The 27,500-nt window shown below is 48.8% G+C and overlaps 2 protein-coding genes across 2 annotated transcripts; one reads left to right on the top strand and one right to left on the bottom strand.

Moving 5' to 3' along the window:
* The first annotated feature begins 2,700 nt into the window (after positions 1 to 2,700).
* LOC135830455 (actin-3-like) lies at positions 2,701 to 4,660 on the top strand. Its single transcript, XM_065342706.1, has 3 exons — positions 2,701 to 3,017; positions 3,346 to 3,456; positions 3,774 to 4,660. Exons 1-3 carry the CDS (start codon positions 2,763 to 2,765, stop codon positions 4,536 to 4,538), a joined length of 1,131 nt encoding a protein of 376 aa, XP_065198778.1. The 5' UTR covers positions 2,701 to 2,762; the 3' UTR covers positions 4,539 to 4,660.
* A 2,063-nt stretch (positions 4,661 to 6,723) lies between these two features.
* On the bottom strand, positions 6,724 to 27,017 carry LOC135830454 (tyrosine-protein kinase receptor TYRO3-like; the record flags this gene model as incomplete). The annotated part of the gene is given in 16 exon segments (XM_065342705.1): positions 6,724 to 8,257; positions 9,482 to 9,705; positions 10,316 to 10,452; positions 10,936 to 11,095; positions 14,464 to 14,570; positions 14,882 to 14,995; positions 15,363 to 15,484; positions 16,169 to 16,321; positions 17,846 to 17,950; positions 19,500 to 19,567; positions 21,049 to 21,231; positions 22,166 to 22,187; positions 23,262 to 23,513; positions 24,810 to 24,927; positions 25,239 to 25,375; positions 26,878 to 27,017. Coding segments are annotated over 16 exon segments (2,445 nt in total). The 3' UTR covers positions 6,724 to 7,847.
* Positions 27,018 to 27,500: the final 483 nt, after the last annotated feature.

Below are 27,500 nucleotides of genomic sequence, written 5' to 3'. Positions count from 1 at the left end.
AGGGTCTATAATTATACTTTCTATTCGCAGTATACTGTAAATATACAAAATTTCGGCGCTGCAAAATTTCGGCACTTAACGATTTTTGACATTTCGGCGGCGATTTATTTTCGGCGTGGGGTAGAGGGCATGGTATAGTGCGACAGATGCTGTGAAAAATTTCATCTGCATTTTAATTTAGGCGTTTCGGGTCGGTGCCGAATATAGCCAAAATTAAATAGCTGCCGAAAATTTGTATATTTACAGTACACGCCTGTTGACCAATGGTTTACTTCTGGCAAGATTAAAAAGGGGTCGTCACCGAAATCTCAAGTCGACTGACACTGTTCGTATAAATGACATCAATAGTACATAACCCCCAGGGTTGTGTACTATTGATGTCATGTACATGCATGCGATTTCCGTCGTCCGCCATAGCAAACAGTGTTCATTTTGGAGGGTGGGACGAGGTCAGAGTTCGAAATGAACGGTGTTCGTTTCAGGGACGACTAAAAGGCTTTGCGGTGCTCTACGTCTTTAGCATCAGATCCACTCTGATTTAGCCACCCACACTGTCACTAGTACTAGCCTAGGCTAGCATGTGTTACCTTCACTGGGGGGGGGGGCAGGGGTAACTGCTGTTGGATCCTGGGACGGATACCCTGCTGTGGTTATACTAGTAATCCTTTTCTGTACCTTGTCCTCAAACACATTTTGGTGGTTGGGGACAAGCAGGGAGTCGGTATTTTACGACTCCCTGGGGACAAGGTACAGAAAAAGGCCACGCCACATGAAAGTGTGGTGTGATGAGCCCCTGAATGGAATCATTTCCCACGAGTTTGGAGATTTCGGGGTGTGTGTGGGGGGGGGGGGGGGGGGTCGGCCGTTTAAGCGGTTCCGCGGAACCCCTGGCCCGCCGGGCAATTTCGGGCTTTGACTACCCCGCAGGGAGACCCATGTGACCAGTTTTAGCAGTGAGCATTGTGAGCAAGTACTTTTTTCTTTTTATTAAAATATTTTTTCTGTTCTTTTGAAATAATTGATGCTGCTAGGCTTATTGATAATTATTATACCACACATACACACGATCCCATAATAGTCCTTATGCACATTGTACAGATGTACGAAGTTCTGTACTAGGGCCGTAGGTGTGTACATACCCGGTTGGGTGTTCATTGTGTGCTATACATGCGTGTTTGACCCATTTAGCCTCATAATTCGCGGCGAACAATCACTTTTCCAGCTTCTTCACTTTGGGATTGAACTAACGACTCGCTAGATCACTGTCGAAAAAGTGTTCGTATGAAATGCCTTCAGGGCCCATTTCGCTGTGGAAATAGCAATAAACACAATAGGGTCCTGCACATTCAACACCCAACCGCGTCTACGGGATTCTACGGGATTTCGTGCATCTGTACAACGTGCATAAGGCCTATACAAGTACGCGTGTGTGTGTGTGTGTGTGCAGCGTGTGTGTGTATGTGTGCGTGTGTGTGTGAATTCGCCAAGTCGCTACTCCGTACTATGGTATTTTACAAAATAGTTTGTATGTTATACCAAATCCAGAACTTGCAGACTTCATCCATCACTTGGCCCAGGCCCGGACAAACGCCATGCATGCAGATGATCTTTACATACCCAGCTGGCCAGACTAATAAAACCTACGAGTTGAAGCTGTACGTGACTAGGGAGGTTTAGTTCCCACGTAACGGAAACGCGTACGTGGGTGATCCACGTAAAGTGGATGAAGGGCACCGACGTTGCAATGTTGTGTTTAGTCACACGGAACAAACAAAAGCATAAAGCGAAAGGCCCAAACCTGGTCAAAGACGAAGCTACCCGGGCCTAAGAAGCTCATCCAATATTTTGATTTCGTGCTTCGGAAACCTCTTCAGCTGAGCACCCTCACAGCTCGCACAATGCGCTCCATTCTGATTTTCACCCACGTTCTGGCGGAACGTGGGTGAGCCTCCATACACGGTATGTCGTGAATCAGAAAACGTCTGTACGTGGGTCACTGAGTATCACGTGGTACACACACGTAAAGTACCCACGGATTACGTGGGACTAAACCTCCCTACTACATGCAAGAGTGCATAAACAGTTTATGCTGGGGGCCGGGGATGGACTCTTGCTACATGTAGCTGGGAGGAGGTCAAATCACCATACGGTCGTTTTCGTCGTTTCTCGCCTGCTAAAACCATGAGCATACCGGGTACTGCACTTTACTTGTGCGCCAAACATTGTATTGACGTGACCAATATCTTCAACTTTGATTCGGGTAGGCCCTCTCCTTTGGGCAGTGGCAAACTCGTTACTCCTTTTCGGCAACCGAGAGAAAGCAACAAAAGCAAAACAGAAACATACATGGACAAAAAATAATAATGATGAATTTTGCGATCCACGGATTCCGTGTGGCCGCCGGATGGCCGCCGGATCCGCGATCCGATACGGTTTATCATCCACGTGGCGGTCTACGCTACGGGACCGTAGTAGACTACGTAGATAGAACGCGATCGCGATCGTGCATGCAGATTTTATTGTGCATACGACCAGCGCATGCAGCATGCATGAGCTTGAGTGCACTGACTTCCAAAAAAGCGAAGAGGGCGCGGGCCGCGGGGTACGATGCAACGATGCGGGTTTTCCTGGAAAAGCTCCAACATCTGTACGATGTGACACGTCAACTAGGTGATAAAACGAAGCAGGCCCTTCCGAGCCAAGCATTCTCCCAACTCTCCCACAACAAGAACCTTTAGTTTTTCTCGATCTTCTCTTCCAAAATGTGTGACGACGACGTTGCCGCTCTTGTCGTAGACAATGGCTCCGGTATGTGCAAAGCCGGTTTCGCCGGTGATGACGCACCCCGCGCCGTCTTCCCCTCCATCGTCGGTCGTCCCCGCCACCAGGGTGTGATGGTCGGTATGGGCCAGAAGGACAGCTACGTCGGAGACGAGGCTCAGTCCAAGAGAGGTATCCTGACCCTCAAGTACCCCATTGAGCACGGTATCGTCACCAACTGGGATGATATGGAGAAGGTGAGGATTCTCGAATGTTTGATGATATTTTTGTCAGTACGAAAGTTTGCGGTATTTGTGGTGAGACCTGCCATTCTGGTGAAAGCGTGTTTTGATTCCCTGCTTGTGCATTCTGTCCCTGAATCAGTTATTTCATGTCTTGCAAATGCATCGTGAGCGAAGTAAATTCCTGCGTCGCCCATTTGGTGAAATCTAACCGTATCACTAACTGCAACTAATACTTGGCTTGCAAATTTGCGCATTGTACAAGTTCAGCCAATGCCCTGCTGTTGTGGTTTCCGCTCGTTCACTAACTCTTCCTGTTTCCATGTTCGTTCCTTGTCTGCAGATCTGGCATCACACTTTCTACAATGAGTTGCGTGTTGCCCCCGAGGAGCACCCCGTCCTCCTGACCGAGGCTCCCCTCAACCCCAAGGCTAACCGTGAGAAGATGACCCAGGTAAGCAACATTCCGGACTTAATGTTCTTCAGTACAATGGAGTTGTCTCATTTGTAATTTTTGTGTCGTCCGATGTCGTTCAACATTTTGCATTTACTTCATTATCGACGTCTTTCATTGTCCATTCCTATCTCAACTACATCAGCCATTCACGTAGATTTATTGGTGATCTCTTATTGCCATTCGGCTACATTCGATTTTGAAGCTGTGCATGAGTTCCTGAGCAGGTTTGTTTTGCCAGTAAAATCGCAAAATGTATCAAGCCTTTTGGTGCCATGTCTGATCATCTGTGTTGTCGTTTTTCTCATGTTGTTTAGATCATGTTCGAGACCTTCAACACCCCCGCCATGTACGTCGCCATCCAGGCTGTGCTCTCCCTGTACGCCTCTGGACGTACCACCGGTATCGTCTTGGACTCTGGTGATGGTGTGTCCCACACCGTCCCAATCTATGAGGGATACGCTCTGCCCCACGCCATCCTCCGTCTCGACTTGGCTGGCCGTGACTTGACCGACTACCTCATGAAGATCCTCACCGAGCGTGGTTACTCTTTCACCACCACTGCTGAGCGTGAAATCGTCCGTGACATCAAGGAGAAGCTCTGCTATGTTGCCCTCGACTTCGAGCAGGAGATGGCCACCTCCGCCCAGAGCTCCTCCCTGGAGAAGAGCTACGAGCTTCCCGACGGTCAGGTCATCACCATCGGCAACGAGCGATTCCGCTGCCCCGAGGCTCTCTTCCAGCCATCCTTCCTCGGTATGGAGCAGTCTGGAGTCCATGAGACCACCTACAACTCCATCATGAAGTGCGATGTCGACATCCGTAAGGACCTGTACGCTAACGTTGTCCTGTCCGGTGGTACCACCATGTACCCAGGTATTGCCGACCGTATGCAGAAGGAGATCACCAACCTTGCCCCACCAACCATGAAGATCAAGATCATTGCCCCACCAGAGCGCAAGTACTCCGTATGGATCGGAGGCTCCATCCTGTCTTCCCTCTCCACCTTCCAGCAGATGTGGATCTCCAAGCAGGAGTACGACGAGTCCGGCCCCAGCATTGTCCACCGCAAGTGCTTCTAAATTTTTATTTTTGATATTATTCACACCCCCTATTTCTGTTCTTATTCTCTTGTTGTTCGCTCCAGTTGATCTGGCTGTCCTTGTCCACCTTTGAGGGTATGAAAGATATCATTGAAAACCAACTTTCCTGTTCTTCCTCGGTTCTGGCCTGTCCCTGTGTGTGTGTGTATGGTTGTGCGAATGATTGCTGTTCTATGTTGGCCATGGGGTGGGGTTGTGGTTGTAGTTTGGCTATGGTTTGTGGGTGTGCATGACCAGAGCATGCTCTTTCATCTTACAATTTGATTCCTGAGTTCTGCATGGAATGTTACGTTATAATATAACGTTAGCTGGTGCATGGTTGTCGCAGTTCTCTGCGAAGAGGTTGAAAACATCACTTGAATGCCTTTCAAACTAGAATAATTGACTATTTTTGTATACGGTACTGCATGTGAGGGCCATCGCTCTGGACAAGCCTACATGGTGAAATCTGGCCGGCAATCCATGATCTGGCGTCACAGGTCATCAGTGCGCCGTGTTAATAATTACCTTGATAATGGAATTTGATCATAGGAGATAGGACAGAAGCGGAACGTATAATTATACCCACATAATTATATTATTACGCGTGCTGTGGTATTATTATTATTATTATACTGCATGAAAGATGTATTCCAAGCAGCACTTGAACTTAAACCATCCCACTGTGCCTGCCTGAGATTAACCGGAGGGGAAATTTCAAAGCTCGATCCTAACTCAAAAGTATTCTTTTGATTCCCGCCTCCAACTTCGATTTAGTGTATTATTTTTGTTTACAATTGTGATTGTTGTGTTACGCTGTAAGTCATGGAGGCCAAGAATGCACAGTCTGTGTACAGTAGAGTCGCGCGCTGAAGAACGTCCAGCCTGAAATGCTAAGACCCGCCACAGCCTAAAGTTAAGAAAGGCGGTATTGGTTTTCCGGCAGCTTATGGGATAATGATCCAGTACGAATTGTTTCTAAGAATGTGCTATAAGAACGCCCCAGGCTAACCCCATAGAAACAACGTTCTTGGACGCGCGACTCTACTGTACAACCCGCTAGCATTGTACTTTTAAAAACAAAGTATTGCGTGTAAAGACTATAAAATTAATTGTATAAATGTAGTGAATGTGCATGTTGGCATTGCATCTGCTATTATAAATTTATAATGCATGAACTGGTTCATGATGCAAATAGCCGTTTGGATACCACATGCAGTTTTCCTGTGCATATCTTCTCTTTCCTTATACTGCCTACATGTAGGCCGGCACAGGGCAGTGGGAACTATGGCAACGGAGGGTCAATGACGATGCCACTCGCAATACGGACCCTACAAAGGCAAGGACATACAGGAGCAGCAATGGCGGCGGCGCATTGAGTGCACACCAGCAAACGCAAGACAAGGTCAGCTTTAATACCGTATGTCCGCAGGGGAAGTATACCCTAAAATCAAATTTTCATTATTTGTTGTCGTCGGGGTGCTGCGTCGAACCAGTCTTAGTCTGAGGAAGCTAAGGGTGCGTTTGGTTGGTACGATCTAGAACAGGATCGAACAGCTGGTGCACATGGAGCAGCCTCATGCCAACCAAACGGTACTCCAGAAACAGAGCACATTTTTGTGGAAAAATGTGCCAAACTTGGTGCATTCTTCAAAATGTGTATGGGTCACCATGGTCACTTTGTACGGTACAACGAGTCCAACCCAAAAGCGTATGCACGTGATCATTTGGGACCAAAATCGATGTTCCCGCCAGGTTTCCCTGTGAAAAAGTGAAACTGCTCGGTCTGCCCCGGCCTGGAGGCCGGAGCAAGCAGAACATGTTCTGGCCGACCCAGAACAGGTGCAGTCCCAACCAAACGCGCTGTTCTGGTGAATCCTGTTCTAGTTCGTACCAACCAAACGCGCCCTAAGACGCTCCCTTCCTTTATTGCCAATCAAACTCGCGCACTTCCACCGAAACTGGGTGACTGCACCCTACTACTAGTAGATGGGGATTTGTACGCAAAAATCACTAAAAGCGCCATTTCGTTCTCATAAAAGCACGCATGACCGCGATTCGTCCATATGTTGTAGTCTTTTGGACGCTGAGTCGACTGGTTTTGGTCCGAAAAGGCTGCGATGCAGCGTTCGGCCCTTATTCCCAGTCGAACACGGGTGAGTTATAAAGCCATGGGCTGGCTTCATACTGGTAAATGAAATGACATTAGTTACCATGTAAATGTGTGCGCCTACAAAAGCATGCAGCTAGAAATTCAAACGCTGGCGGTGCACACCGGAGAATTTGTGCGGAGCACGAAAAGAAGTGTCTAAAGAACGGTCCGATATGCACCCCAGAACCTACCTATGTAACTGTATGAATGAGCACTACTTACTGAAGAAAGAAATGGTGAACTGCTAACAAGAATTATATTTAAAATTGCGTTGCACGGGCGAGCGGAGCGTCTGGGGGCGTACGCGTTGTCAAAAGGAGGGTGATAGCGATTGGAGGGTGTACTAGTATACCTAGCAGTAATCAAGGGTACAGGCTGCATGATGTCATAATAGACTGCATGATGTCATAATAGACTGCATGATGTCATAACAGACTGATAAGTGTAGCATGATGTCATAACAGACGTAAAAGTGTAGCATGATGTCATAACAGCCTGGCAAAGTTTAAAGCTCGAGAAAGCGCATTGTTAACATGGTTAAAGGACAATACAAAATGCAAGAATATCTAAATAAAAAAATCCTAAATAATTGAATAAAAAAAGCCTCGTTATAAGGGAGTTTGGAAGTGGGTTTACCTACTAGAATGTAATTTGGAAAAGTGCTGTCATCGCTTGCTCTTCAATCATAACTGGCAATCTGTGGCGTATGTATTGATCAATGATCAATGATCATCTCTGGTCTGCATTGCACTTACAGTCGTGATAGGTGACTGTAGCGTTAAAAATGCCTGGAATTCGGTGGCGTCCTGCATCGCTCACTCTATGCTAGGTTCTTACACACAAGTATACACTGCTCAAGCGTATCATATACACACTGTCCACCTGTCGAGAAGGCTCACTGCGACGCCTGCATTTGGACGCTCATTGATGCTAGCGGTGTTGTCTGTGTGCAGCCCCAACATCCACGCGACTCGTACTGCACATGAGTATTATGCTCTCTCTCTCTCTCTCTCTCTCTCTCTCTCTCTCTCTCTCTCTCTCTCTCTCTCTCTCTCTCTCTCTCTCTCTCTCTCTCTCTCTCTCTCTCTCTCTCTCTCTCTCTCTCTCTCCCACTCACACCCACACCCCACCCCCCACACCCACTCACTCTCACTCTCTCAGAGATGGGCCACATACTCTCCGTTGATTTCGCGCGGCATTGGGCTGTCCAGCGTGGGTGGTGGAGGTGGTATAGAGGAGGCCATGGACGTCGGGCTTCTAGGCTGCTCATCTATGGCCGTGATGCCAACGGGCACATTGCGATACGGGTCTAGCTGGTCATAGGCCGCTGGATTCATCACGACCATCTGCTGTGTGACGCCCTGTGGAAGGCAGACAAACCCTTCTGGTATGACGTTCGTGTTGACTAGATGATAGCCGGGGTTGATGAAGTCAGCCGAGCCGCCCGTGTATTGACTCTCGGTGGAGTACTGCACGGACTGGGCGCTGTACTGCTGAGAGCCGGCGTTGCACACGTACAGACGTCCCTCGCTGTCCTGCACGTATGTTATGCCGGTGGCTATGCTGCCTGTGATGTGAACATGCGTGCACATACGTGTGTGTGTGTATACGCATACAGGTGAACACACACATACACATGTTCATGCATATGTACACACACACACACGCACACACACACACACACACACACACACACACACACACACACACACACACACACACACACAGCAATGCGAAAAGAACACAGTGGAATACGTCAGTACATGTACACAAATGGAACCATTCATAAGTACTACTGAAGTAGGATACCCAGCAGGCATGTCCACTTTGATACTGTTCCTGCTTTTGTAGCCGTTCGCAGCTCACGACGGTTGAGAGATTCTACTTAACAGGATGTACAGTAAAACCTGTCAAGGCAACCACTCGGACGCGGCGACCACCTGTCTTAGAAGACCACTGCAACCAGGACCAAGGGATGCTATTTCCAGCCAAATGACCCTGGATAAGGAGATCACCTAATACACAGGGCCACTCACATGTCGCAGGTTCCCTTCAGCAGTCGGCTTACCCAGGTTTCACTTTAATTACAGTGAAACCTGTCTAAGACGACCGCTCAAGGGAACCTGCGACATGTGGTCTCAGTTAACAGGTGGTCTCCTTATCCAGGGTCATTTTACTGGAAATAGCATCCCTGGGTCCTGATTTAAGTGGTCTTCCAGGACAGGTGGTCGCCTTGACAGGCTTTACCAAGAGTAGATAAACAAGAGTGTGCAACTCCGGATCTCTCCTGCACAATCTGCAGATACCCCTGCCCGTGGCGGAATTTTTTGTTTACGTCACCTTTTTCCAGAAAAAAGGCGCATTTTGCCGCAGAGCAGTGTGAGAGCACGTGCTGGGCCCGACCAAGTGCACGAGACAAAACTTTCCAAAAGACTCGCAGCGCGTGTGTCGTAGAAAAGATTACGTCAACAAAAAAATTCAGCCGCAGGCCAACCCATCTGGGAGTTGCACACTCTTGTTTACCGTAAAGTCTTGTATAAAAGCCGCGGCTTCTATGACTTTCTTGGTGAAATTTTGCAGGCTTCTATATGAGACAGGCTTCTATACAAGACAGGTATTTCTATGTATGTCAACACTAAAACCAGGCTTATGTGTGATTTGATGGGCCCAAAATTGCGGCTTCTATTCGCGGGCGGCTTCTACTCAAGTGCGGCTTTTATCCAAGACTTTACGGTATCAACTCTTGGTTTTCCTGTAGATGTATTGGATGCTGTGCTCTCTCTCGGCGTACCTGCACCAGCATGGCTGTAGCCTGATACGGACATTGTCCTGTCCAGCGCTGAGCCGACCTCAGCCTTCGGGTTGATGTTCTGGTACTCCTGGTGTTCCAGTCCCATCTTGAGCGGCACGTTGGCGTAGAAACTGTCCTTGTAGTCGGTGAGCAAGCGTGTCAGCTCGTGGAAGGATGGCCGCTCGCTCGGCTCCTTCGACCAACATGTCGCCATCATTGCATAGCTGAAGTAGAAGAACCACAGCGAGAAAACAGTGTCGTGTGTTGTGTGGTGGCAGAGAGAGAGAGAGAGAGAGAGAGAGAGAGAGAGAGAGAGAGAGAGAGAGAGAGAGAGAGAGAGAGAGAGAGAGAGAGAGAGAGAGAGAGAGAGAGAGAGAGAGAGAGAGAGAGAGAGAGAGAGAGAGAGAGATAGGTAGGTACATGACAGAGAAAAGGAGAGAGAGAGAGAGAGAGAGAGAGAGAGAGAGAAGAGAGAGAGAGAGAGAGAGAGAGAGAGAGAGAGAGAGAGAGAGAGAGAGAGAGAGATAGGTAGGTAGAGCAACAGACAGACAGACAGAGACCGAGAGACAGAGAGAGATAGAAAGAGTGTGCGTGTGTGAGTGAGTGTGTGTGTGTGTGTGTGTGTGTGTGAGAGAGAGAGAGAGAGAGAGAGAGAGAGAGAGAGAGAGAGAGAGAGAAAGAGAGAGAGAGAGAGGTCCTCTGATGAGACCTGATAGGGTCGCAGCAGCTACAGCTACACCCCCCCCCCCCCACACACACATACACGCAACCATACACACAACCATACATATACAGCCACAATAGAGATATTGCAGACATCACGTTCACACTCACAGGTCTTCAGGGCAAAGTGACGGTCTGCCGAGTCGTTTTCCGGACAGCAGGAATGTTGGCAACTCATCATTGGCCAGTCCAGGATAAGGAGACTGGCCTAAGTTGAACACTTCCCACATTACTATGCCGTAAGACCACTGCACACATGCATACATACAAACACACACTCACTCACTCACACACACACACACACACACACACACACACACACACACACACACACACACACACACACACACACACACACACACACACACACACACGTGCGTACATACACACCCATACATGCGGGCACACACACATGCAGGAACGCACATGCATGTGCACACACACACACATATACACACACATGCACACACGTGCGCATATCCACAAAGAAGAATCCAAACATACGTTAGTGTACATGTCAATGTGTGCATGCATGACTTTACATGCACAGACACGTGCACACACACACACACACACACACACACACACACACACACACACACACACACACACACACTTGCGCACATAGGCATACATACATATACACACGAGGAGACTTCACGAGCATCCTAGAGCGTCTGAGTAGAACAATAGAATGCGTGATCTAGAACATATCGCCGCTGAATACTCACCACATCCGACATTGTTGTATAGATCTGATCCTGCAGGCTCTCCAAGGACATCCACTTGACAGGTAAGCGACGTGCAGTGCCCATACGATAGTAGTTGTCCTCGTGAATGTCCCGTGCCAAGCCGAAATCACCGATCTTCACGATCAGCTGATCGTTGAGCCTAATTTATCACAGGGAGAAAATTCAAGACACGGAAACCCAGGATCATGTTATAAAGTAAGGACATTTTGCTAGAGCATACGTTTTGCTATTTTGTCAGACATTGAAATTGCTGCAACCTGCTCTGTGCATTGTTGTAGACAATACATGATCCGACGGAAGAGAGAGAGAGAGAGAGTCGCGAACGTTTTTCATCGTGAACTGGTGAAATTCTAAAAAAATGCAAAATCTCCATTCAGCGAAAATTTCTCGCTTTCCAGTGCGTATTAGGGAATCCTAGGCACATACGCATGGACAGTGTAGAGGATCAAGCACGTACACTCCGCTTCGGATTCCGGACTCGGGTTGACGTTACACATCACGGTAGATACACAATTCGCAAGCAGTGAAAACAGTGGTTGTGAGACTTATCCACTCACCCCCACCGTTAGGCGCTGCATCTGCCGCTAGGGTTTACCGGGTGTTAGCGGCCGTCGTGAGTTCCCTTCGGGAACGGACACGATAATTTACTTTTTTACTTATACACAATTAGCAAGCAGTGAAAACTGGGTCTGGGTTAGAGTTCCATGACGAGCTCGCGAAAACACGGCCGTGTGTTGAGAAGTGGACAAGTGTGTACATGTACTCCTGAAGAATGTGAGCGGGAATTTGAGCTTATCAGGCGGTCTGGCCTATGTGTGGAAGGACAGCAGGCCATGCATTAGAGAGGTTTCGCATAACGTAATTACGTTAGCAAAAAACGCAGTCGATCTACGGAAAGTCTTACGTAAACTGCATGCGGTTCTGTGTTACTCCATACGGAGTTTTCAAATCACGTAGCTGCCCTTGGCAACTCCGAACGCGGCAGTGTACGACCAGATCGACCTGGGGAGAGAGTCATAAATTTGTACCCCAATCCACTTATGGACCACCTACGTTATCAGAGCCCTATCTACGCACTCTACGTAGACAACTTTCCGTCAGTGGAGTGCAAACTCGCGAATTCACAGGTTTTTCCCGCCCACTAATCTAAAGTTGCTCAACTTTATGTAGTGTGGAACCTCTCTATTGCCAATCACTTTGGTGAACAAGTGGCTAAGTCACCGATCTCGCTAGGTTTCCCTGTGCATTATGATGCATATGCACTTACGCGTGCGCGCACACACGTACAGACAAATCACGCACGCACACTTACACACACCTTGGACCTTGGACCTTGGACGCCCATCGCGTAGCGATGATGGCTCAGACGCGGCAGTGGGGGGCGTGCCTCCTCAGGTCCCCAATGCGGCCAAAGGGACGGCCACATGCGCAACGGAACTCTTTCGGTCCGGGTGGAGGAGGCTGCTGACGACACAACCGCTTCCAGGTTGGGCGATCCTGGGCTTGATGGAACCATTCTCCCTCTCCGATCTGTGCCGCAGCTAGATCAGTGACAACAACGTCACGCCATCGCTTCTTCGGACCGTGGCGGGGGCGAGTGGCATATAACTCGCCAAATACCATCTGCTGCGGAGTGCGGTGTTCCTCCATACGGGCAATGTGCCCCAGCCAGCGCAGACGATGCTGTCGGAGCAAATCGGAGATGTCAAGAGACATGCCAAATCGCCTGCCCAATTCTGCCGATGTGAGCCTGTCCTCCCACTGCTGGATCCGCGATACACCGAGGATAGACCGAATACAGGAGCGATGGAAGACGGTCAGCCGATGGACGTGGGTAGCCTTCACAGCCCATGTCTCTGCACCGTAGAACAGAGTGCTCAGGACAAAAGCGCGATATACCGTGCACTTAATGTCGATGGAACTTTGCAACTTGTTGTTGGAGGAGGCAGTTTGCTCTTTTTGAGCTCTGTCTCAATGATGGATTAGCCACACTTGGCAGCCAAGTGCCGTATGGTGGAGACCAGGCCTTGGCTGCTGTGGCCCGTCCTGACAGCCTTGCGAGCTGTCGGGAGGTTTGTTGTACGCATTGCACTAGTCAGACGAAGTGGTTTGGGGAATTTGTAGTTTTTTGAATTTGAATGAATTATGGTCACAACGAGGAGGACGGGGAAGACGAAGGCGAAGGGGACACTGGTCACTGCGACATGGAACGTTCGGTCCTTGGTGGAGGACGCTGGTGATGCCAAAATATGCCGTAAAAATAAAAATGTCTCGGATACCGCCGTTGACAGGAAACTGGATTTTCTTGTGGAGGAACTCGGCAGGTTCGGCGTGGACGTTGCTGGTATTCAGGAGACGAAATGGTTTGGAAGCGACGTCTGGCCTGCTGGGAGCGGTACGTTGTTACACTCTGGGAGGCCTTTGCCTTTGGGGAGTGAGCCCGGCCGCCGGAACGAGGGAGTTGGAATTTTGATGAATTCCGCTGTGACCGGGATGTGGAAGAGCGGAGGGGAGCAGTGGAGCGCCGTCAGTTCGCGTATTGTCACTGCTCGTCTTCTTGTCGCCAAGCGAGGTGATAAACTCCCTGGTGGAGGTAAGCGACACGCAGATTTCTGTGTCTCTATCGTCAATGTTTATGCTCCAACGAGTAAAGCCCCACCGAACGTAAGACGCAAGTTTTTCGATGACTTGCAACGAGTTGTGGACAGTATCCCATCCAGAGATGTTCTTGTGCTCCTTGGGGATTTGAACGCGCGCGTCGGGTCCAGCACTGACTATGCAGACAGCGCTGTGAGTCGTATCGATGGCATGCCAGGGGATGAGCGGATGTGGGGTTGTGTCTTGGGCCAATTTGGCCTTGGAAATTGCAATCGGGCTGGTGAGGAGCTGTTGTCATTCTGTGCAGCTAATCAATTGTCAGTAATGAATACATGGTACAAGAAGGGACGAAGTAAGCGTGGAACATGGACTCATCCAGCCACTCGCCAAGTGCATCTCATTGATTATGTCATCATGCGTACAGCTCATTGCTGCTACTGTAAGGACGTTGGTGTTGTCCGCGGCGCACTGTGCTGGACTGACCACTACATGGTTCGGGCCAAGCTTGTCCTGGACTTCGTCCAACGTAGATCCACTGTCCCTAAGCGGAGGTCGTATGCCACCCATCGCCTGCGTGAGCCTGATACGTTACTGCAGTACCGAGAGTCAATGGAGGCAGCCTGTGGTGGCGCGGTCGGTGGTGGCCAGAGTGTTGAAGAGACCTGGAATTCCCTTCGTGATGACATCACCAGCGTAGCGGAGAGAACACTGGGCCATGGTCGGCGGCGGCAACCAGACTGGTTTCTGGAGACACACACACACACACACGCACACGCACACACACACACACACTCACTCACTCTCTCTCTCTCTCTCTCTCTCACACACACACACACACATACATACACACACACACACACACTCTCTCTCTCTCACACACACACATACACATGCTCACCATGTACTTACATGCAATTTCTAGTGGCGAGATCGCGGTGAACAAACTTCTTGCGTTCAAGATAGGCCATGCCTTGTGCTATGTGCAAGCAGAAGATTAGCAGCTGAGGTGTCTCCACCTGAACAACAACAACGACAACCACCACAACAACAACAACAACAACAGCAGCAGCAGCAACAACAACAACGACGATGACGATGACGACAACAACAACAACAACAACAACGACAACGATGACGACGACAACATCACCGGGAATATGCTATAGCATATAACATCAAAGGGAATTTTCCAAGGCACATCAAATCACAGTCTCACAGGGAACTTGCCAAGGCACATCAAATCGAACCAAAGTGCACGGCATTGGACAATGATGAAGTCGCTACTTCTAATGCACATTTGCCATCTGCAATGACACAATAAACTTACTGAAAAACTGTGCTCTTCGTCGTTGGATTCAACAATCTCTCCGGAGTCACCGATACCTCTAGACTTGCGCAAGTAGCCGCGTAGATCACCCATGCCCATGTATTCCAGACACACCTGTGATGGTTGAAAACAAAGAGAAAGAGAGAGAGAGAGAGAGAGAGAGAGAGAGAGAGAGAGAGAGAGAGAGAGAGAGAGGGAGGGAGGGAGGGAGGGAGGAGAGAGAGAGAGAGAGAGAGAGAGAGAGAGAGAGAGAGAGAGAGAGAGAGAGAGAGAGAGAGAGAGAGAGAGAGAGAGAGAGAGAGAGAGAGATAACCACATTGGGAAAGACTATATTGAGGATGATGGAAACACAACTGGACAAGACGAAATCAAGATGAAGACTGCTCATTACACAACTGTACACAAGCATGCACCGACACATGCACACATGACGTGCACAAAGTGACATACTAACGCACTTTTAATTTCACTCTCAACGTACCTTAGGCGGCTCACTGCCTTCAAGACAGATCCCAACCAATGCCACGACATTGGGATGCTGGAATCCCTTCATGAGCGATGCCTCAGCTAGAAATTCCTCGATGTCTTGGGGCCGTACGGCAGCTGTGAGGAGCAGATGAGGGTGGGAAATACAACACAATTGGATTTATTTTCCCAAGGTATGCAACTGTACAGCTGAGAGTGGAAAGTGAGAGGAAGGGTAGAAGGAAGGGAAATGAGTACGAGGATGGAGTGCTGCAGGCAATTTCACTTTGAAATCAAGATTAAACCCAGGTAGTGGATGAGTGAAGAGCGAGGGGCATTCGCTAGCTGTAAGTCTGACAGCAAAACCCTGGTCGTTTCAGGCTGCAAGATTTGGCTGCCTTTGAATATCAGTGTATATAGGATGCTGCCAATGACCATCGCGCCCACATGTACATGCAGTCCCGCCGGCACTGGTCCGGTTGGTCACGTTATCACCGGACCAGCTTTTTAGCAACCAGCACATGTTTACAACTGTGGAGATCATGCGTACCCGCCATATCACACACAAGCTGTTTGAAAGGCCATGATACTACCTGACCAACTAAAAACTGCTTCGGACATTCTTGTGCAGGAATGCTATGGAGGTCTGCAGGAATGCTATGGAGGTCTGCAGGAATGCTATGGAGGTCTGCAGGAATGCTATGGAGGTCTGCAGGAATGCTATGGAGGTCTGCAGGAATGCTATGGAGGTCTGCAGGAATGCTATGGAGGTCTGCAGGAATGCTATGGAGGTCTGCAGGAATGCTATGGAGGTCTGCTTACTTTTTACTGTCTTGATGGCAACCTGCAGAGGTCGCCTTTCTTCTTGTTTTCCATCATCCTTTGAGACCGCTTCCTCTTTCTTGCCTTCGCCGTCCTTGCCTGCCTTCTTTGGTACCGTCAGTACCTTGCCATCATAGACACGACCAAACGCACCTGTAGCACAGCGAAGAACACAGCACACAGCCAGTGCGGAGCAGGAGGTTTGGGCGCTTGCTTTACAGATGTATGCCTTGTATGGGGTAGTATATTGTGCTCCCCTTTCCTCTTGCCCATACCCCTGCCTTCACACACCCTGCTCTCTTCTCCAACACCCTGCCCCTCAGGCTCAAACCCCTGTCCCCTTCCCACAGCCCTGACCCTCACCCCAGTCCACCCCCTTCGCGCACAATCACCACCCTACACTCGTGTTTGACACGAATCGTACTCCAGCAATAAATTCCACAGGCATACTAATAGGAAGACAAATAGACAGGTGGATGGATACACAAACATATGGACAGACAGATTGACGGACATATGGACAGACAGACAAACAAACATACATACATACTTCCTCCGTTAACAAAAACTTCGTGATGGATTTTGATGGATATGAAAACGCTTAGAACAGGTCAAGAACAGTTTGTATCGACTGCAAATCACTGGACGAAGGTGATTCAGCCTATGTACAGCGTCTTTACAAGAGAAACTGTTAGCGGAATGAGCAGAGACTTCAGTTTGCGTCGCTTTCGCTCGATTCATGTTTGACCTGCGTCGCTTTCGCTCGATTCATTTTTGACCTGCGTCGCTGTCGTCATCTGCTGCACGCGAGTTGTCATCTGCTGTACGCGAGTCGTCATCTCTCTAGAGTCGTTGTTCAGCTCCTTTCAGCCTTGCCTCAGCTTCTTTGATCACACTCCGCTGACCTTGATGTCACCGTCGTTCAGGTAAGTTGGCTTTCAAGCTACATGATCCGCCGCGATGGCGATTACTCGTTTCCACCCGGGAGTCGTGAAAAATATTTTACGACCCCCTGGTTTCATCTTCGCTCTCCAGAACTCCGCGAAACGAGGAGTAAAGGCACAGTCAGACTGATTCTATTTTCTCTAATGGATACCACCACTGAACGGCAGCGGCTAGCAAGTCCAGTCGACTTTCTTTAGCCACGAGACTCGCATCGGACTGCAGACTTCTGAAAGAATGCATGGTCATCAGCATTCGAATCTGGACTTTGCGCAGGTTGAACAAGAACTTGAGTTCAGAATTGTTTTCATTGAGCCGTGCGATCGGAGCAGCTCCTTGTTCACTCGCTCATTGTGTGGGCTCGCTGCTCCGTTTTATCGCTCTCTATCACTCTCCAACTTACTCAGCGCTAAAGTGGTAGAGAGGCCAAGCAGCGCAATATCCCCTCGGAGAAGTGGTATTTCAGTTTCGCTCGCCATGACTGTCATCACCTATGTTTCCACAGCGCAACCATCGATTCCGCTCGGCTTGTTGTGAAAGGTCGCTTTCATTGCATTGTACCTCTGTCATGGCATGCCAGGGAAGGCCAAGAAAAGTGATTGCGACTTATTTCACGGCAGTTTGTGCCCAAATCAGCCCCTCAAAATTCCATCACGAAGTTTTTGTTAACGGAGGAAGTACATACAATCGAACAGACTAGCAGACAAAACCCGTATCTACAGGCCAGACCCTCACCTCGTCCGATTTCCTTGCCCAGCACGATATCACCCTCGCCCACCAGGTAGTCTTCTAAATGCGTGTACTCTCCACGCAGTCTCTCCATCAGTGTCGCTAGCTCCTCTGTGCAAGAAATCACAAAAAATCAGCACATTACACACATTACTTGCTACAGCTGAGCTTGCGGATACCGACCCTCACTCGGCCATTGGAATAGTGTTGTCATCCGTTGAGTTGTCGTTATCTGCCAGGTTAAAAGTAGACAGTCAAGTGGTTGTTCGGTCTTTTAAGATAGTGTCATTATTTTGTGAGTTATTGTTACATCCGATGTTGTTATTCACAAGGTTGCCGGTAGTTCTCAGCATTTTAGTGCAATAGCAATGAGCTGGTCATCATGCTAAGCTGCGCCGCTCACCCCAAGAGCACAGTAGAGATCAAGCTGGTGCACACCGACAGGGAGACGACAAGACAGGCGACTGTGATGCTAAAATGGGCGGGTTTTCAACCCGGGGCCTGCCCGTTGCAGTTGTCCATTGGGCAGGGCCCGTTGTTTATACACGCTCGCATAATTATAACATCGCTTGTCCAGGCCGTGGTTGGGGTCAGAGGGTCAAGGCTACGATCGCGAGTAGCATAGACCATGGATCACGTAGAACTTCTGAATCTGGGAACGCAGCGCACATTGTTGTGGGTACTATGCATTTGTGTTGTGTCTGTAGATGCTATAACTACTATTATCTGGCGTACACATTACAATACAAGTGTGAAAGGTCCACAGTGACTGCTGAACTACCTGATGATAATCAACGGTCAAGCAACCCTCTAAATGCATATATAGTAACACCTGCCAAGGCAACCACTCTGATAAGGCAACCACCTGCCAAGGCAACCACTCTGATAAGGCAACCACCTGCCAAGGCGACCACTCCGATAAGGCAACCACCTGCCAAGGTGACCACTCTGATAAGGCAACCACCTGCCAAGGCAACCACCTGCCAAGGCAACCACCTGCCAAGGCAACCACTCTGATAAGGCAACCACCTGCCAAGGCAACCACTCTGATAAGGCAACCACCTGCCAAGGCGACCACTCCGATAAGGCAACCACCTGCCAAGGTGACCACTCTGATAAGGCAACCACCTGCCAAGGCAACCACCTGCCAAGGCAACCACCTGCCAAGGCAACCACTCTGATAAGGCAACCACCTGCCAAGGTGACCACTCTGATAAGGCAACCACCTGCCAAGGCAACCACTCTGATAAGGCAACCACCTGCCAAGGCAATCACTCTGATAAGGCAACCACCTGTCTTAGAAGACCCCTGAAACCAGGACCATGGGATGCTATTTCCAGGCAAACTACCCTGGATAAAGAGACCACCTGGCAACAGGGGCCACCTGTTGAAGGTCCCTTCAGCAGTGATCACTGTAGATGTCTGAAGCAAGGCTGTACTTCAACATGGCTTACCAGGGGCGTCGGACACGGTACGGTCACTACGGTATTGACCGTACCACTTATTGCCCCAGGTACACCGTGAATCAATAAAATACACTGATCTGGGATCTCAATTTCCAAAATTTTCGGCTAACCCACCACTCACTCCTCCACGAGTAAATTGTACTTCAGATTGCTGACCATACCACACTAAAATACCTTCTGACGCCCCTGCTTACCTTCCGCCATCGGTGGTAGTCCGCCTGTGGAGTCATTGTAGCCACTGTAGCCGGTTGTGGTGCGAACCCTGCAAAATACACATACACACACCGACACAGAGAAAGAAAAGTATTTGTGCAATCTAGAGAATGGGCGGTGATGTCCTCCCAGTTTCACTTCGAAATCAGGTCTGGAATTGAAGATACTCGGAGGAACAGCGCATGCCGAAATACTGGGAAATATTTTCACTAATCCAGCTCATGCCAGGTCCCTGTGGCATGACATTAGTTGCGTCAGAGACACCCTTGGCACAGCAATCTGGTATGCTCTGACAGTCCAGCCAGGGTTGATTTACAGTTGGAGTTTACGGGAAAAAGTATTTTGGTTGTTGAAACTCATGCTGCCTGGCTATAACACGGTTGTTATGTCTTGCATTATTTATAATGTACCGTAAACTACCGTTGATCCGCCCCCCACGCCATGTCGCTTCCCTACTGGGTTTTCGGCAGGGGGCGGGAATTAGATCAAGGCTGTCAAGTGCAGTACGATGTACACAACAACGCGGAGGATCAGACTCGATGTGCTGAATTGTGCACATTTTCATCCTGGACTGGCACGTATTGTGTGCAGCAGTGCATGCGTCGGTTCAACATCGTATTTCGTTGTATACGCCGAAGTCGCTTCAAAGGTAGAGAATCGACAGGGGGCGGGAATTAGAGAGGGGGCGGATCAACGATACTTTACGGTATATACTTTGAGTAGTAATATCACTACTCTATGATTTGAAGTCTTTCCTCAGTTCTTCCTCTTATACGCATGTTCAAATAATGTTCATGGTCCTTTTCCTTGAGTGAGAAACGCGTGCAAGTGCAAGATGACCTTGTCCGTCCGAATGTGAACGTGGACAGATCAACAGCCAACCCAATTCTGTGTCGCAGGGGTGGAACGACTGTATAACTTTTGACAATATACTGCCGAAACGAGGCATCTTGTTCAGCAGTGCAGTCCGGACCCGAAGCTAGGCTGGCCGTATTCACATGTGTTCCATGTGTGGGGCTACTAACAATACATATCAACTCAGAGTTACGAAATTGCAACTGTTAGTCCTTCTTCAACTCGGAAGGTGAGCCAATTACATTATGGTGAAAAAGGAGAAGGACAAAATGTTACGAGTTATGACTAAGTGAATGTCTCAGTACTCCTTGTCGGCTTTTGTGCCATTTTGTCGCACTCGCTGACTGTATAAGATCTGGTTACGTTAGTCCTTCTGTTTGTGTATTCTTTTCTTTGCCTTTGGTAAAATGAGCCGTCTAAGGACGGTGGATGTACTTCACGCAGTGGTAACATTGCAAAATGGGGCGCAATGGCACCTATCACACACCTTGATCATCATATACTGGCTCTAGTGGCAGGCTATCTTGAACCACAAACACATGCATGCCTACGCTATCCCCCCCCCCCCCACACACACACCAACAAACTACACAAACACACATGCGCACACACACATACACACGCACGCACCCCCCCCCCCCCCCACACACACACGCAGACAGTAACACAGTGTACCTCATATCGCTGTCAACCAGCTCGTTCATCTTGACCAGGTCCTGGGTCATGCGTCTGGTTTTCTTGTCCAGTTTGCTGTGTCTAACCAAGAGCAGTACCAGCACCATGAGAACGATGGAGAAGACTAGTGCACCGATGACAATGCCAGCCACCGCACCACTGCTCAGGTCCTCTGCCGGAAGACTGGAAGGGAAAAAAGAGAAACAGAGACGGACTGGGTGAGTTGGGTATACATCACAGAGCAACGGGGAGTTGTACGACCGGGGGTGTTCCCTGGGGGAGATCGGATTTTTCGGCACTCTTTTACTGCTTTTTGGATGCATTGGGCGGATCATCCCGTACTGGACGAAAAGTGGTACCACCATGGTCGTACTGTTCGTGCCGTGTGTGACACCCCTGGGAAGGGAAGGAAGGCGAAAGAGGGAGGGGAGCCTGATTCTGTTCAACCGACATAGTCCAGCCATCATATTTGCAATGCGATACATGAATGCAACTATTCCGACACGCGCAACTGCGTGAAGTGACACAATACCAGTACTGTATTCATCTTGATAAAGTGAACGGTATTTAGAGGGAGTGGAGAGCTTTAAAGGGGTTGTCCGTATTTATCGAAAAATTAAAAAAATCCGTCCTCGTGCAAAATTGTCTCAGAACGTTTTTTTTTCTCATTAATTTTTTGATTTTTCCCAATGCCCAGCTCGAGAAATAAGAACTCCTCACGCCGTGTTCACTGACTGCACCTGTGTCAAGTAGATCTACTAGTTGCTAAGTACATGACATGTAGTGGGTCTACCGACGAACATGCACGTCCTACAACTGTCTATAGTCATGTACATCATACGGGTGTTTGCGACAAACGATCCCACACTACACTACAGTGTATGCACTACATGTACACACAGTGCTGTCAGTGCAACACGTGTATGAAAGTCACTGAGGTAAAAAAAATTAAAAAAAGTACGAAAAATCAAAAAATTAAATTCCGCCAGCGCTCTTGACCACCACCAGTCCTCTTTCTGCCTGAGGACGGATTTTTAATTTTTTGAAAATTACGGACGACCCCTTACACTCCTCTAAAGTGAGACATGATTACATAATAGGTGCTAGAATCACTTACGTCATTGGTGGAACTGTCGGAGCTGAGCGATGTTAGTTGCAGAAGATGTGCGTTCCAGACACCCACGTGCATTGTGCACACCAGCGGGAGTTGCAAACACCGACGCCAAGAACACACCAAGTGCAAACAAAACAGCATGGTCACACATACACACACACGCACACACACGTACACACACACGTACACACACACGTACACACACACGTACACACACACACACACACACACACACACACACAAAGACACACACACACACCACATACGCACGGCCACATGCGCAGACACGGAAACGCACGCGCGCGCGCACAGAGATCATAAATCATTCCAGGTGTCCTGCAGAGAATTACCGCCTGTACTGCTCAGGGAGTTTGCCTATCTTCACACTAATCCCGCAGCATAGCACAGTCAGCTCAACTTCTAACGAATTCCAATAATTACAGTCAACTTCGCTTATAACGACACTCGGCGGGGCATCAGAAAAGTGTCGTTATTCGCGAAGTGTCGTTATATCCGAAGTCTCATTATATGTGTCACAGTTGGATGGGACTTTGCTCCGGGCATGAAAATTATGTCGTTATTTGCGAATTGTCGTTATATCCGCAGTCGTTATTAGCGAAGTTGACTGTATAGCAAATTCCGTGATAATCATGGAGAACCATTGTCGACTTACCACACTCTTCCCCCCCCCCTCCCCCAACAAAAAAACTCACACCAGCATACACACAAGCATTTGCCCGCACACACACACACATACAGAAGCACAAACACACACACACACACACACACACACACACACACACACACACACACACACACACACCATTGACCATTGGACGCCCATCGCCAGAGGCGATGATAGCGATGCTACAGCAGAAGCCATAGCAACTTGTGCTGGGATTGCACCATTCAACACACACACACACACACACACACACACACACACACACACACACACACACACACACACACACACACACACACACACACACACACACACACACACACACACACACACACACACACACCCCACCCCCTCCCACACACACACACATAAACACGGCAACACCCTAGAAGCTGGCACCAGGCACCAACCTACCTGCGCATTGTTTACGGATTCTCAAGATGGCCGTATAGCTCTTTTTGCTGAGCAATACAACACCTGGCGTGTTCATGGTGGGGGTCTGGGTCGTATTAGCCGCTGCCATGGTTACGTTACCATCTACGCCGTCGCCACCATCATCCGGCACAGTGGTCATATTCGGTGTCCCGTACGTGAACACATCGTAATCCATGACGACCTGAAGGGTTGAGATGCCTTCACGTATACAATCCAGACTGGTGTTGAACTCTGCATATTGGAGAAGCAGAGAATGAAACGAGAAAAGATGAGTTGTATTTTTTTGAGGCTGGTCAGTGGAACGGGATATTTACCAATGGTGCATTGCGCTCGAGCCACGGAGCGGGATGGCAGTCAGCATGTCCTTGTAAAGACTGGAAACCATCTGCTTTTCTCCTCAACTTGCCAGCACTACGACAATACAACCACTAATGTCAAATTTGCCTATGCGCATGACTATTTTGTACAGTAAGAAATATGTTGCTTTCTTAGGTGCTATCTGCGTCACTTGTCTGCCAACGTGCCGGATATAAGGACTTGCTTGCTGCGGCTTCCATCACCGCTGTAAGGGGTCATTGCAAAAGTGGTCTGTTGTCCCTGAAACGAACATCGTTCGTTGTACTCCCCCCCCCCCCTCTGAAATGAACGCAGTTTGCTATGCTGGACGACGGAAATCGCATGTACAGTAAAACCTGGTTTAAAAGCGACCTCCCCATGCCACGGTGCAAGCAAAAGCGGTCGTTAAAGCCAGGTGCACTTTAGAACCAGGTCCCACGGTGTCTGTGTAGAACTGTCTGTGCATGGAAAAACGGTCGTTAAGAGCAGGTGGTCGCTAAACCCAGGTTATACTGTACCATGTACACTGTACAGTGTTAGTCAATTTACGATAAGGGCTCGCCGCCCCTCCCCCCCCCCCCTCCCAATGAATGATGTTTGTTTCATGGACGACAAAACACTTTTGCGACAAACCCTAACTTAGAAACATGTGCTGTAAGCTGTGAGCCCTATCGCGGAGGAAAGGGTCATGTTTGACTTCGCGTTTTAACTTTTAAGGCCACAGGAAATTTTAGATGGGTTGTGCAAATAAAAGGTGCCGCACTGCAGCGTTTGAAATAGAGAAGTTCTGAAATCCTTGCTGGATGAAAACATTCTTTATTGTGATGTCGTAAGATTATGACCATTCGGGCCAGTCACCTATCGTCAGAACAAATTGCAAAGGGCGAACCTGGCCTTTTTTTAATTTTTTTTACTAGAGCCACATAAACCCGTCATGTGTGAGCCATGAATAAGGGGAGTGGTGGCGTGGTCTGGGATGCTCTGCCGACCTTGGGTCTCGGCTTTAAAATAGCGGAAACAAGCGAGAGCATGTGTAATCCAGGAGAAACAGCAACTGTCACAATAAGGAATTGTTCATCCAGCACATGCGGCGATTGTGAATAGCAACTGAATAGAGCGGTCGTCAGTTGACAAACCCCCCATTTCTTTATGATACAGTTGCGTGATGTCCACCAATTTCTTAGTGCATACCAGTTAAGTTGCTGAAGACCGGCTCGATGAAGCCCTGCAGCGGAACACCAGTCACTGTCGGTGTTAGCATTATACTCGTGTCCGATGATGTCACCGTCATTGTGTAGTTCACTTCCTCCTGTAAAAAAATAATGTAATCACACATGTCCAGGCACCGGCACAGGCAAAAACAGATGCAAGCAGAACAGGCAAATTGCCTAAAGACAATGGCACGGCTGTAGAGAAGCGATTGAAGAGGAGATGACAAAACAGAAGTACAAGAGACTAACGTGAAAGAACTACGAAAGGCCATCGCGGCGGAAGGAAATGCATTGCGTATACATGTATGATATAGTCCCTTTCATGTATTATGGTGTTCTGGTTGCCATAGATACCTGTATGACAAGATGGCTGACTGATTATAGAGGGGCCACTGTACACTGTACTTACCAGTTTCGATTGCCTGAACCACTGCATGCTGACGTACGTGTAGCGTTCATCAAACTTGAGCAGGCCACTTGTAAGCTGGGTCAATAGAATAGGTGTGGCTTCGTTGTTGGCAATGAAAGTCAGTTGGCTTAGAGGTACTGCACGTAGGGTAGACAAGGCAATACAGACACAAACGCAATCAGGAATTGAACTCGGATGTTGAACCAGAGTAATCATGCATATTAAAAAAAGGAGAGGGCAAAATGCTGCTACGCACTCGCTGACTGCATATGATCCGGTTACGTTGGAGGACAGTTAGAGCATGTTCGATTGGCAGGGATCGGGATCGAGATCGAGATCTCAGATCCTTCAGATTCAACTGAACACTTTATTATGGGCCTAGACTGTTGCCATGTTGACAATGGCGCTCACAAGTCACCCAAAAGGGTGAACGTCGTACTCATCGTGTGCGTTGTACAAAAGGTCAACAAGCTCTATGTCCATCCACGTGTGCGTACCACAATGTGTACACAAATGATTTTTACCCACCATATACGCACAAATGTCACATTTGGATCCGTTGGACCCGGTCAACCCTGCTCCCCGAGGTGGGTTGACCGGATCCAAATCCGAAGGATCCGGATCAGGATTCGACCAATCGAGAGGGTGCGAATCCAGTGGATCCGGTGGATCAGGATCCCGATCCTACCAATCGAACATGCCCCAAGTCATAACTCGTAACATTTTGTCCTTTCTCTTTTTTTGAGTGTTGTTTGGCATACTGGCATTACTAGCAGCATACCCATGTATACACGATGACTCAGCGGTGCATAGGCTGTCGTGCAGTGCTGATCAACAATGCCATCTCCGGTAGCGTCGCTCAAGTTTGCGCCTTGCACCGTTTCGCAGCCCAGTGTTCGCAGGTCCAGGGCTGCGCAACGGCCGGCGCGTACTTGAGTGACGCGGTATCTGGATTGCATTGACCAGCACTGTACAGCCAACTTTGCGTATAACGACACTCGGCGGGGCATCAGAAAAGTGTCCTTATACGCGAAGTCTCATTATAATTATGTATACAGGTTAGATTTGACTATGCTCTGGGCATGGAAATTCTGTCGTTATTCGCGAATTGTCGTTACACCCGCAGTCGTTATTAGCCCGAAAGGTCCCCTTTGGACCTTTCGCACCCCGCGTACGGATACGAAACGAATGCTGATTCGTCACCTGGGTTCGAGGATTCGTCAGAGTCCCTGCGGAGAACTCGTTTTCACGAATGGAAGCCTCTTCATTCGTGGCACGCTCCGAATCCATCAGGTACACATTTATTTGGATAGGCACACAATGTTTTGCAAGGTACACATTTTTCCCTTGATTCCATGATCCATGCACGTGTGCGTGTAAACACCCGTACGCCAAGCTACCGGCGACCGCGGCCGTATTCGTAGTTGCCATGCACATTTGCATGACGACTTGCGAAACCTGAAAATCTGTTTTCAACGAAACGATTACGAGCCGAATCAAACTTTCGTTTCGCATTCGTTTCGTAGCAAATGCGAAAGGTCCCCATTAGCCCAGATCTTCGGCACCCGATAGTACTGTACCAAGGAACGGCCAATGAAGTTAGCCAAAGAGAGGGTGCCCTTAAGATTGGTTGTCTTACTTCCTTGCAATTCTCCTAAAAACTCCGCTTGGAATGCCGGTGTTACTCGTAAGACGAACGATTCGGCTGAGTAGAGGCCAAGCCCCAAGATGGCAGTGGTGACCATGAGCAACAAGCCTTGCCCGCGGACCATTGTCAACCGTTCTGCAAGTGGAGATGGAAAAGAGAGAAAGTGTGTGTGTGTGTGTGTGAGTGTGAGTGTGAGTGTGTGTGTGTGTGTGTGTGTGTGTGTGTGTGTGTGTGTGTGTGTGTGTGTGAGAGAGAGAGAGAGAGAGAGAGAGAGAGAGAGAGAAGAGAGAGAGAGAGAGAGAGAGGAGAGAGAGAGAGAGAGAGAGAGAGAGAGAGAGAGAAAAGATAAAGAGAGAGAGAGAAAAAAGAGAGAGAGACAGAGACAGAGACAGAGACATCAGAGATGAGAGAGAGAGAGAGAGAGAGAGAGAGAGAGAGAGAGAGAGAGAGAAGAGAGAAGAGAGAGAGAGAGAGAGAGAGAAGAGAAGGAGAGAAGGGAGGGAGGGAAGGGAGGAGAGAGGAGGGAGGGGAGGAGAGAAGGAGAGAGAGATGAGAGAGAAGAAGAGAGAGAGAGAAGAGAGTAGAGAGAGAGAGAGAGAGAGGAGGGAAGAGAG

The sequence above is a fragment of the Sycon ciliatum genome, unplaced genomic scaffold (assembly GCF_964019385.1).
Source record: "Sycon ciliatum unplaced genomic scaffold, ocSycCili1.1 SCAFFOLD_1512, whole genome shotgun sequence".
Classification (NCBI taxonomy): Eukaryota; Metazoa; Porifera; class Calcarea; order Leucosolenida; family Sycettidae; genus Sycon; species Sycon ciliatum.
This window is presented reverse-complemented; position numbering and strand designations above follow the sequence as displayed.